At 32.5% G+C, this 13,415-nt stretch overlaps 2 protein-coding genes across 2 annotated transcripts in view; both read left to right on the top strand.

Moving 5' to 3' along the window:
- Positions 1-47: 47 nt before the first annotated feature.
- LOC108003665 (WD repeat-containing protein 35) lies at positions 48-4,797 on the top strand. The gene is made up of 2 exons (XM_017066090.3): positions 48-427; positions 528-4,797. Exon 2 carries the CDS (start codon positions 582-584, stop codon positions 4,137-4,139), a length of 3,558 nt encoding a protein of 1,185 aa, XP_016921579.1. The 5' UTR covers positions 48-427; positions 528-581; the 3' UTR covers positions 4,140-4,797.
- A 181-nt stretch (positions 4,798-4,978) lies between these two features.
- LOC108003653 (glypican-4) overlaps positions 4,979-13,415 on the top strand; it is a 92,002-nt gene continuing 83,565 nt past the window's right edge. The window contains exon 1 of the mRNA XM_017066068.3: positions 4,979-5,407. Coding sequence (XP_016921557.1) covers positions 5,257-5,407 — 151 coding nt within the window. The 5' untranslated portion in view covers positions 4,979-5,256. The remainder of the gene's footprint in view (positions 5,408-13,415) is intronic.

The raw sequence follows: 13,415 nt of genomic DNA, 5'->3' as shown, positions 1-13,415 counted from the left end.
TATATATATAATAAATATAAATTATTTAAATCTAAATAAATATTTTTTTAAATTATTCATTTATTATACATGCTAAGAATCAAAATATAAAAAGCATCGATGTGAATGGAAACTTCATCGGTTTCGAATACAATGCTGAAGTATATATATATATATATATATAAACGCTCTTTTAATTGTTTATAACCTTAAAATTAGTGTCAACAATCAAACTAGATAAAAGTTATATAAAATGTATATGATTAAATAATAAATGAATATTTAAATAATATTTAAAAATTTAAAAATTTTTTTTAAATAGGAAACAGTCTACTAAAACAATTTACAAAAACGATAATATAAATAAATATTTATGACAGATAATAACGATCGTTTCGTTTTTTGATGAATATTAATATTAATATAAATATTAATATTGTACAATAATGTAAGTGTAATAATAATTCCAATTGTAAAAATTAAAATTACAATAAATAATTATAGCATATGTTTTGTAAATTATATATATATTAATATATTTCTTTCAGAAACTAGTTTAACAAAGAATATAAGATAGCTAATGATAATTAAATGTGAAAAAGATGTTTGTATATTTGAGTAAAAAAATAGCAATACCAAATAATTTTCGATTAAATTGTATAGCATGGAATCAAAGAGAAGGTTATATAGCTGTAGGTGGAGAAGATGGTCTTTTAAAAGTGCTTAGAGTAGATTCCAATGTCAGTGGTTCTATCAGTGGTGCAAAGTCTAGAAATTTAACAGCTGCAAGTAATTTAAGTATGAATCAAACTTTGGAAGGTCACAATGGACATGTACAAGTAATTACATGGAATGAACAACATCAGAAATTAACTTCAAGTGATCAGAATGGTGTAATCATAGTTTGGATGCTATATAAAGGTTCCTGGTATGACGAAATGATAAACAATTGTAATAAATCAATAGTTAAAGGAATGGCATGGAGTTTAGATGGATTAAAAATATGTATAGTTTATGAAGATGGAGCAGTTATTGTAGGTTCAGTTGATGGTAATAGAATTTGGGGAAAAGAATTAAAAAATATAGCTCTTGCTGCTGTACAATGGTCTCCAGATGGAAAATTATTATTATTTGGTATAAAAAATGGAGAAGTTCATCTTTTTGATAATCAAGGTGTATTTTTAACAAAATTAAATATGTTACCACTTAATAGTGGTCAAATTCAAACAATAGTTTCTTTGCAATGGTATGATGGAAGAAATGGTTATATTGGCTTAGATTCTCCTACTTTAGCTGTTTGTTACAGAAATGGAAAAATACAGCTCATGAAAGATACAAATGATGATAATCCAATTGTAATAGAAACTGGTATGACAGCAGCATGGTGTTGTTGGAATAGTTATGGCTCCATATTAGCTGTAACTGGTATGATACCATTATTAGGTAATGGAGAAGCAAAAGACATTAATGTTATTCAATTTTATACTCCATTTGGTAAACATATGAGAACTTTAAAAATACCTGGTAGAGAAGTCACATGTTGTGCATGGGAAGGAGGATCTCTTAGAGTAGCTTTATCAGTTGACTCTCATATTTATTTTGCAAATATTCGTTTAGATTATAAGTGGACTTATTTCAGTAACACTGTTGTATATACAAATGAAAAGATCACTAAGGATGGCATTTGTATTATATTCTGGAATACAACAAATAATACTTATTGTACTAAGAATGTAAGAGCATTGATTTCTATAGCTTCATATGGAGATCATTGTGTTTTAGCGGTAAAAAATGATCTTGCTCAAGGATCAGAGCAATTTACACTTTTAGTATGCAATACAATTGCTACTCCAATAGATACGAAATATTTAGATTTGGAGCCATTATGGGTAGCAATGACTAACAATGTGATTATCACGGCATCCAAAAACAATTTTTTAGTTTGGAGTTATCGTACTCCTCGTAATTCCATGTTACATACAGGAAGAATTAGAAGAGACAAAATTTATCATATTGATGAAACTCCAACTGGAGTGACAGAAGTCATTCAAGATTTAGATAAAGATAGATCCTTTGAAGCATCTATTAATACTAAAGCTACTATGGATCCAATTTGTTGTTTGTGTGCAACTGATAAGATTCTATTGATAGGTAGAGAATCAGGAATGATTCAAAGATATTCTTTATCTCAAATAACTCTTACAAATAGATACAATACATCTTGTAAGCTTTACAAGATTGCAATCAATTGTGATTCGTCACGGGTAGCTATTATGGATTTGAGTGGCGTTTTGACTATGTTAGATTTAGAGACTGATTCTAGAAAAAATATTATTTCGAAGGATGAAAAATCAGACAACGAAATAAACAAGTTTGAAAGAAAAGATGTATGGGCCATGTGCTGGGCACAAGATAATCCCACTTTATTAGCAATTATAGAAAAAACTAGAATGTATGTTTTAAGAGAATTTGATCCTGAAGAACCAATATCTTGTTCTGGATATATCTGCTCATTTAAAGATTTAGAAATACGTTGTGTTTTACTGGATGATCTCATGCAAAATCCGGAAGATACAAAAAATGAATTAATAGTAGATTTAGAAGTAAAATCCTTAAGGGATACTAGAGAATTGCTGATGAAAGTAGGATTAAAAGAAGCTAACAATTTCATTCAGGACAATCCACATCCACGATTGTGGCGCTTATTAGCTGAATCAGCTTTACAAAAATTAGATTTGGAGACTGCTGAAAATGCAATGGTTCGTTGCACAGATTATTTGGGAATACAATTCATTAAACGTTTGCAGAATGTGCATAATGATCAATTGAAAAAAGCCGAAGTAGCTGCTTTTCTTAGCAACTATGATGAAGCAGAAAAGTTATATTTAGATATGGATAGAAGAGATCTTGCTATTTCATTGCGTCAAAAATTAGGAGATTATTTTCGAGTTGTACAATTAATGAAAATGGGTATCGGCGGATCTGATAAACAAATGGAATATGCTTATAATAAAATTGGCGAATATTATACTGAAATACAGAATTGGGAAGGCGCAAAAGAATATTATGAGAAGACTAGGAATTTAGAAAAACTTATAGAATGTTATTACAAATTAGAAGATTTCGTTCAATTAGCAGGAATAGTACAACAGTTACCAGATAAAAGTCCTCTTTTAAAAACAGTAGCAAGAATGTTAGGCTCTGTAGGTATGTGTTCCCAGGCAGTAGCAGCATATATAAAATACGGAGATGTGAAATTAGCCGTGGATACGTGTGTCCGCTTAAACCATTGGGACCAGGCAGTTGAATTAGCAAAAACATATAAAATGGCTCAAATAGATGAATTATTGAATAAATATGCCAATCATCTTTTGTCTAACGGTAAGAGATTGCAAGCCATAGAATTATACAAGAAAGCAAATCATAACTTAGAAGCAGCGAAGCTATTGTTTAAATTAGCAGAAGAGCAAGCAAAAACTAGAATGAATCCATTACGTGTAAAAAAGATTTATATTTTAGCAGCTTTATTAATTGAGGATCACATCAATAATACTCCAGCTATTAAAGGTGGTCGAAGCAATGTTGTGATGGGATTAACAGAGAATAACGAAGATAGTCAGGTGATAGAAAATGCTTGGAAAGGTGCAGAGGCCTATCATTTTCTTTTATTAGCCAATAGACAGATATATTTAGGAAATTTCGACGCAGCCATGAAAACAGCTCTAAGATTAAGGGAATACGAAGAGATTTTACAACCTGAAGATATTTATTGTTTGCTTGCTCTATCAAGTGCAGTTAATCATGCTTTTGGAGTTTGCTCCAAGGCGTTCGTTAAATTAGAATCTTTAGAAACTATATCAGAGACAACCAGAGAAGAATACGAGGATTTGGCTGTGGAAATTTTTACTAAACATAGTCCTCAAGATGTTCGTAATTCTAAAGCAGAATGTACGAATTGCGAAAGTCTAGTACCTGATTGGTGTGTCGCTTGTCCTAATTGCATGACCAGATTTCCTCCTTGCATTATGTCTGGAAAACCATTGATGGATTTAAGTAATGCATGGATTTGCACCGTTTGCAGACATCACGTTGCTACAGAACGAGATGTGGTTAATATTAATGCTTGTCCCTTGTGTCATAGTACAGTTACATATATGTAATGAAAATTTGTAAGAATGCATTAAGCTTATAATACCAAACAAATATTTTATGTTTGCGTTTTTATTTAAATATGTTAGCGAACTTTAGACTTGCGTTGAATATATTTTTTTTATAGTTAGTACTATATATTGCTAAAAGGATTGGTTCTAATTCTTTTTACTACTTAAATAATCGACGTTGTAGAATTTCTTCATTATATGTATATAGAATTCGTATATAGCATATTATATAGCAATGCTTATTTAAATTAATAATATAAATAATAGTAAATATATGATATTTTTATTTTAGAATATATTATTTAATATATATATATATTTAATATATATATTTAAAGACATGCGAGTTGATGACAATTATTATGATTAAAAAATAGAATAATTTTTGATCTCATCTATAAAACTATATTTGTATTTCCTTTTTAAGAATTAATTGATTTTAATTTAAATTATTGCATTTTTTTATTTTAAATGTATTTTTTATATACTATTATTAAGAATAATGTATTTGTGCAATTTAATTGTACAATTATATTTTGTAACACAAATTCCGTCCAATAATTGAAATATTAATGACATCCATTATTATAATAATATTTATTAATATTAGCATGTATTATCACTCATATTAAAAATTTTATGGAATTCTTTAAACATATTTTTTGATGAATATTTTTCCCAGATTATAATTTGTATAAATTTAATTCATATAAAAAATTTAAATTTTTCAGTTTGCGCATGGCAACTGATTTGGCGCGTAAATACTGTATTACAAAATTTCAATCTCCTTTTGAATATTGCGCATGCGCGCACCACTGTCGGCACGCGTTCCTTCCACGAGTCGGTCAGTGCGCGTCGAACGAGGAGGAAGGAGGTATCGTATCGGCTTGTCATCCTTCTTTCACGAATATATTTTCGGCATTTCTTTCGAATTATAATTTTTTAATTACCGAAATCATCGTGGCGCTATCCGCCTCAAATTGTCTAACGTGCTTGCCAAGCCGAGTCACGATTACGAAGTCATTTATTCGCGAATGTACAAACGTGAGTGTCATATCCCGCGTATTTGTCGCGTCAGTTCGTGAGTGTATCGCGAGTGTTCGCCACGGGAATAATTATGAGTGCTATGCTACCGATATTATGTGTTATCCTGACCCTTAGCGTCACGACGACTACGGTGCGCGCCGGATTGAAATGTGACGCTGTCAGATCGTACTTCGAGTCACAAGGTTTTCCGGCCACTGACATTCCCAAGGAAGCAATTTCATGTAAGTTTTTATTTGAATTTTTTCCATTTAATACCACGAATTTCAATTTCGAATGAAATTATGATTCATTCCGAGCTGACAACAATTTTTAAAGATGGCGCAAGTGTAGGAAATTTAAAAATTTCGACGTAATTTAATAATTCACAATGCGATGAAATAATTTGATTATTTTTGAATATTATTAAAATAATTAATAAAACAACGTAGAATTAAAATTGTTTTAGTTTTTTATATTTATTTTGAATAGAACCATTCAATAAATCTTTTAATTTAATTTAGTTTTTTTATATTTTTAATATTATAATTATTTTATCGTTCAAATTTCGTGTATAATAGACAGTTTTAAAAATAAATTTTAAAAATAAAATTCTGCTTGAATTTATGATATTTATGTTCAATGAAATTTCTCAAAAGAATAAGAAAAGAAATACAGCATGGGGATAAAAAACAAGTAATAAAATTTGATGTTCAGAATTAGAATAAATATACTCATAATTTATAATTATCTATAATTTATTCGATGGTATTTCATTAAAGTGATTCGCAAAGAACACGTTCAACGAAATATTTATAATTAATGAATTATGAGTTGCGTTTCTTCGCGAAGGGGACTCGATTCATAAAAGAAAAATTCCGAATTTTTGCATCTTGAAATTGAATGTATGTATTGTACAAACGTTTCATTTTGTTTAGGCGTATGTTTTTAAATGTTTGTCAAAAATTTTAAGATATATTATAATATATTCAAAAATTTTACGTTTTATCCTACATAAGTTAGCTAATAATAAGATAAGAGTATTCACACCTATATAAGTAAATACATTGGTTTATCACCCGGATATATATACACTTTATACGAGTACAAAGAACCTGTCTGACTTTATCGGTGGGTGCAATCAAATACATCCAGCTTCAAAAGTATATTTACTTGTGCCGAATAGATAATAAGGAATCGTATGTTCCGTTAGTGTGATCAAATGATATATAATTTTTAAAATGATGAAAGCGGAATAGATATATATATTTTTAAATTAGATTCATATTTTAATTAGAAAGACATAGTAAATAAATGCATATAATTGTATATAATTGTTAAAAAAATATTGATCCTAAGAAGATTTCTATAACCGTTATTAATATATCTTATATAATACATTAATATCATTATATACATTATTATTATAAATGATATGCATTTATATATTATAAATAATTATTCAAAATATTAAATGTATATATACATATATATGTACATATATGTAAATAAATATGAAAATTTTTAATATATATTTATACAACATGTATACATTTCTATCGGTGAAAATTGTAAATTTTATTAGAAAATTCATTTGCAATTTCTTCATTAACAATTTTCACCGGTATGCTATATATGTACTTATATATGTACAAATATATTTATACATATTTGTTTAATAAAAATAAATAATTCATATATTTGAATTTCGATTCTTTTTAACGAATAAAGAAAACGGTGCAAAATTAATAGAAATCTATTATTGTATATATGCTACAACATATTTTTACAAATTACTAAAATTTATATATATAAGGATATTTGATATATATTCTGCTCAATCGCACAGTCATTTCGCCATTTATAAACACTTTTATTTTTGATTCGTTTTTCCATATAATCATATTCGCGTCTATCGGCGAGATGAAAAGAAAGTTGTATGGATTTCACAGGGTAGATAAAGAGAACCGTGTAAAAATATGAAGCAGCGAGTGCAAATGATATATCGCGAAAAAATAAAGAAAGAAAAATAATTCAAGACGTTCCGCGATTTATCATACGTGCACCGTGTTGAACATGCACGTTAACTACATTGCGCATGCGCTACAAAAGCATGCGAGTTTCGATACAATTTACTCGATTTTATACAACGAAGATTGCTTGTTATTTTATTAATTTCGTGATATCAAATCAAAGCGATATTTACCAAGGATCATAGTGATCATTAAACTCCCTACTGTTACCATAGATTGGATCATATTACAGTATCGAAATCCAAGATCATAGAGATTCCATCAGGAGCTTGAAACTGTTCAAATCATGAATGTTGTCTAACCTGTCACAAGCACGATCTCTAACCGAGAATTTTAATCGTTCGTACTCCCTCTATTTCGTTCGCGTTGACAAGCTAGCGATGGATTCCAGACGCATCATCGATTGCCAACTCTGTACCACGAAAATTAATCTAAATCGATGAACAGTTTCATTTCGTCGCGTTAACGCGATCGTAAAAAAAAAACGCGTTTAGCAATTAATAAATGGATAGGAAAATGAAAGCATTACGTTTTTTTGATCCTGAATTTTTAAATTTACGATCTTTCACTTTATTTTTTGCTCGAAATTTCTTCTTTTTCTCACGTGTCGACTAACTGATGCAATATTCAGGGCGACGAATAGCTGTGCAAATTGCTATTTAAACTTTCAGAGTTGCTATCTCGCGAGATACCATTTACTTCTAGTAATTGCGATATTTGATACAATTCTTCGTTTATTTTGATACATTTACTTTCACGTAAATTTACACTTGTTATCGTGTCACGCTTTCATTCACGATTTCTTATTATCTTAATCAGAAATAATTTTATTAAATATTTATTAAATATTAAAGATGAACCGAAAATGCTATATTATTTCACCGATTTTTTATATTTATTCACGATTTTTTTTTCTTTTTTTTTCTTTTTTTCTTGAAGATAATAGATGATATTAAAAGTTTATGAATAATAAAAAAAAGTTAGCATTTATTCAGAAATAATAATAATTCCGGTTTTTCAATATAATAAATATTCCTCGCGAATCGTTTCTGTTTCCTGTTCATTATTCACGTACATCGTACATCCAGTGTAAAGAATCCAGCGGATTAAATGGACGGAGTTTGTAAAACTGACAAGAAATCCTATTCGACCGGCTTCTCCGGGAGTTCCGTCAGGGCTTAGGATCACCATAGACGCTAACAAATGTTCCGGCGTGTTGAACAGGCTATGAAGGAGTTCTACGTTCTACGCGAGCCGCCTTTAGTATTATCCGGGGATTTTACTGTTGTTCGACTGAGTATTCGGTGCGATTAATTCTCTCTCTCTCTTTCTCTCTCTCTCGTGAATATCTCTGATCTTTAACTTATCGAGAACGATATTTTTATTTCGAAGTTTTTCTCCCTCATTCATGAAATGTTTCAATTTTTTTTTCAAATTTCTTTGATATAATTTCAGACAAATCGTCAATTAAAAATAACTTAGAATACACTACTTAGAATACACTATGTTTTTTAATTCAATGATATGAATGATAAGAATTTTTAATAGCAATTTTTTTTTCTTCCAATTACCCATTGAAAGGAAAAAATTTGTTTCAACAACCTTGGCGTGAATATACACGGTATTTTCAGGGACCTCCCGTGAGTTTTTCTTTCCTTTTTCATTATTCATTCGGTCGAAGGGAGGACTTTTTCTTATTCTTCCATAAGTTCTTCCAAAGGTTCCATTGGTTCTTTCACGAGGAATTGTCGAACAATAAGCGAAGAAAGGTTAAAATAATTAGGTTGAAACAGGTGTTTGAACGCTATTTTTTTCCACGAGCGTGTTCTTAAAGATGATAGAATAGAGAGTGGATCATTATGGGAATTAGCGTTAAGAGAGTTTTTTCTGTCCCACAAGTCGAATTTTCTGTCATTCTTCTTTTTCTTAGATCTAACGAGAATATTTCTTTTTAAGATAAATAGTGAGTTTAACACGAAATATTTTTGTAGTCTGTTCTTCTTCTATATCATTTCCTCTTCGATGCAAACTGACTCCATTTCATTATTCCTTTTGATGATTTTTATTTATTCGTTTAATTTATGGACGCGATATCGAAGATCGATTTTTTTTTTTTTGAAAATTCTTGGTAAATTTTGTATTCGAAAGATAAGGAAAATTGAGAATGATTCATCTTCCGCTTTATCGACCCTTAACGCTATCGTCTTTAGATTGGAGTAAACTGTAATCAACTTTCAATATGAATCATTCTTTCTCCGATTCTTAGTTTTGAAAGTTTCGATCTCGGTGTTAAATTTGCAAAGATAAAAGCAATTTAAATCCGATCATCTTTATCGACTTTTTATTTCTTAACTTCTTACTATCATAAAAAAAAAATGTAAATCGCGATGACAATAAATGAATAAATCAATTCACCTTGTCCAAATAAATAAATGAAACTAATATTGGAAGCTATTACACCGTTCGAACAATTGATTTATAGATCACGTTATTCACGCTGGATCGGGATTGATGTACGATACGTTACTTCATTAAATGTTCAAGAACCGGTATATACCGGTTAATAAATTAATCGTCCTAATAAATATTAAATATTGTTTCGATTTCGTGCGAATTTTATTCCTTTTTTTCTTTTTTTTTTTTTCTCTTTCCTTTTCTTCTCTCAATATATCGATCATTGATCATTATACGTATCAAATATCGTCGATTCACAGTAGTTTCTCTTATCTTAATCGCAGGATGTTTCAATAAAGCTTATTTGCATTCTGATTATGTTACTGCTTACTTGGAGATTTCTAGACCGAGATAAGTCATCGAGGTTATCTTCAGTTTCTCGTTTCATTTATGAACACAAGTGAAAAATCTTGCAAATATTTAACTTCTTAAATTAAATTACATTCGACTTACTCTTTTAAGAATGATTGATTCGACCGTCATTCACTTTCGAAAGAACTGAAAGAATTGCATCTTATTTATCGTTTTTATTTCTCTCGACTCTCCTCCTTACTTTTAACAACACCATCAGCAATTGAACGCGAGAAACTTTTCAAATCCTTCTTTTGAGTAAAATGCTTATTATAATATACATATATACTAAATTTCATTGTTGCATTTTCGAAACTTATTTTTCGAAAGATATAAAAACCGACGATCCGAGGCTTCCTTCTCTTATATCCATTAGATTCTAAGTATCATGCGATATAATTTTATTCATAAAACTCACCAACACTTTTATTAATCCAGTATTTCACGCTCTGTCCCGACCCCACGCAACAATCGAAACGTAAACCCGGGACAAAGAACCGTGCCACGAAGGAAAAGTAAAGAAAATTATCCGGGGAACGATCGAGGATTGGACGAGGTAAGTCGAGTGCATAAATCCCGTGGAAAATTTCCTCGGAAGCTGTGCGGACGGTTGAAAAGGGTGGGATAGTGACGGGGGCAACAATGTAACGATCCTCAGTCGCGAGAGTAAGTTATGACAGTGAACAAGTTCCGTGGAAACAGGCTGAAACACGTCGTCACCGCAAGAGGATCCCGTGGAATGCAGAAAGGAGGCTTTTCTCGTAAAGAGAGATACACAATCTCTGGTCCAAGTGTGCTCCACAGGCAGCAGGCCACCACGTTTAATGGTCACCGTTGTAAACTCGCAACTTTGAAATAACCAGCTCGTGTTTCCCCGCCTCTCTCTCTCTCTCTCTCGTACAAGTTGGAAAGCAGCTCACCTTGTTTGCCACGTTCGTGCGATCATTTTCCGCTCGATATCTACGCGCGACGGGAACATCGTGGTACAATGCACACAATCGCACGATTCTCTCTATTATTTACGCCCCATTCGAATCTTCCTTTCGTTTAACGCGAGAGAGAATTCACCGTGATTCTCTAACCTTTTCTTCCTCCTCCTCTTCTTTCGCTTCGCTTAAGAGTATCTCGAATATTAGATTTTGCAGATCGATTATGATTTCAATGAGGAGAGAATATGTAATGGAATACATTTGATCAACGATCAACGAGTGGGGAATTTTGTTCCTGTGAAGGGAGGTGAAATTTGTGGAAAGGCATAAAAATTGGTGGGAAGAGAAAAAGAAATATGGTTCGTATCTCTCCCGATGCATCTTCGGAATTAGAAATTCTGATGTACACAGGGACGAGCAACCGTTCGTTGCGCGCGAAGATCGAGGAAGATGCATATGCATCGGGAGAAAAAGTGAGAAACACGTTTCCGAGTAGAAATATATATACGGTCCTTTGTACATGGTGGACATTCTTTCATTTTGTATGCAAACTCATCCTTAACAGAGGGAGAGGAGGAATATATATTTTTCTTTCTTTTTCTTCCAAACGATGACGGAACGTAGGGTATCTTTTGGCTTATTTCGGTCGATGATACGGTGATACGGACGGCAGGTAAAACGCAAAGTGTCGTTCAAGGGTTTTCCACGTCGTGAACACGACCTCGCGACTCTTTGAAACCGCTACTTTCTCTCAAGGCCGGCCACAGACCTTTCGGGCCGCGTTCGTGGGATCCGTTCTGTGCAGGTTTTCCAAAAAGGCAGCTTGCCCGTGTCGGACAGTCACTTAGTCCGATTTTCTGCGCCGGTGAATGCCTATTTGTCATTCGATTCTCGTTCGAAGGTTTTCCAAACTTCTTTCCTCTTCTGTTCTTTAAGGGAATCACAATGGGTTTTATTCTGTTCGTTGAAGAATTCGAGAGAAAGAAAGATACTCGATTTAAAGAATTACCGATATATGTATATATGTATATATTTAAATCTTCGATGTCGTTCGTAATCTTTCACTGTAATTATTCCAAGAAGAATCGAAAGAATTCTCCAAAAGAATCTTCCTCATCGAATTACCTTACCCGTCCAATATATGAAACTCTAAAACTGCGGAAAACTCGAAAATTCGGATTTTCATGTCTCTTTTCTTTCGGTCCATAATTTTGGCCAGCACTCGCCGGAGCAAAAGGTTGGTGGAAGGGCAAAGCGTGCGTCACAGGCACCGATATCCACCTCGTCGGTGGAGGAGTGTCAGCGTACTTACGATAGTGGCCTCCTAGAGAGGATTTCATCGCTTCCACGGACCGGGAAGCAGCTTCCTTCCCCGGCTGAGCAATCGAGGATGCGTCATTACGCGACTTACTTTCGGGCCGGGATAGGGACACGCGGATCCCCTGTTCCTTCTCGACGCGCTTCTGCACCCACCCTCGCTAAAAGCCGTCCTAAGGACTACTCATTGTCGTTGGGGAGGACGTCGTGGGACGCGCGAGGAAGTCGTGTCCCCGGTCGAAACCAAGTTTTGTCCTCTCTTGAAAGTTATCTGGGCTATGGAGTGGAATCTCTCCTGCCTTCCGGATGGAAATTTTGCGGGGGAAGAATGGCGCAATTTGCATCGGAATTGCATCCCAATTGCGTCCCTCGGAAACTTCGAGTTTTCTGCGGTGTTGGTGTTTTCTTTTTTTTTTTTTTTTTTCTTGATTTTAACGTTTCTCAAATCCTTCAATTCTTGCGATCATTTCTTTTCGGGCATTGCGATAATTTGAATAAGAAGAGGATTGACGAAAGGATCGTTTCGATTCTCTGCAATTTGAAAATTTTTTTTACTTTCGACGTTTCTTAAATCCTTTAATTCTTGCGATCATTTCTTCTTGGATACTGCGCAATCGTAGATATTTCAATACGAGAAAATAAAAGAAAGAACTAGAATTTGGATAAAAAAAAAGGATTGAAAAAAGGATCGTTTCGATTCTCTGCAATTTGAAAATTTTCTTTACTTTCGACGTTTCTTAAATCCTTTAATTCTTGCGATCATTTCTTCTTGGAGTTGAGTACTGCGCAATCGTAGATGTTTGAATACGAGAAAACAAAAGAAAAGGCAAAAATTTGAATGAGAAGAGGATTGAAAAAAGGATCGTTTCGATTCTCTACAATTTGGAAATCCGTTTTTTTCGAACCAATTGCGAGCGAATTATATCGATAGTTAATAAAGGAAACGAAAAAGGAAAAATAAAAGAAGGAAAAGATTAAAAGGGATCATTCTATCCTATGCAATGATACTATCAACATTCTGATTGAGCGACGTGTGTGTGTGTATCGCGGAACAACGTTGGAAATCCGTGTCTCCTCGTGTTGGGTTAATTAAGTTTAATTAAGATGACAAGCCACGGCATGTCGGGAAGGCGAGATGAGATCGGACATAAATATGATATTCCATTGCT

Source organism: Apis cerana, linkage group LG9, assembly GCF_029169275.1.
Source record: "Apis cerana isolate GH-2021 linkage group LG9, AcerK_1.0, whole genome shotgun sequence".
In the NCBI taxonomy this organism is placed as follows: domain Eukaryota; kingdom Metazoa; phylum Arthropoda; class Insecta; order Hymenoptera; family Apidae; genus Apis; species Apis cerana.
The sequence above is the reverse complement of the archived record's forward strand: the minus strand, read 5'-3'. Positions and strand labels throughout refer to the sequence as shown.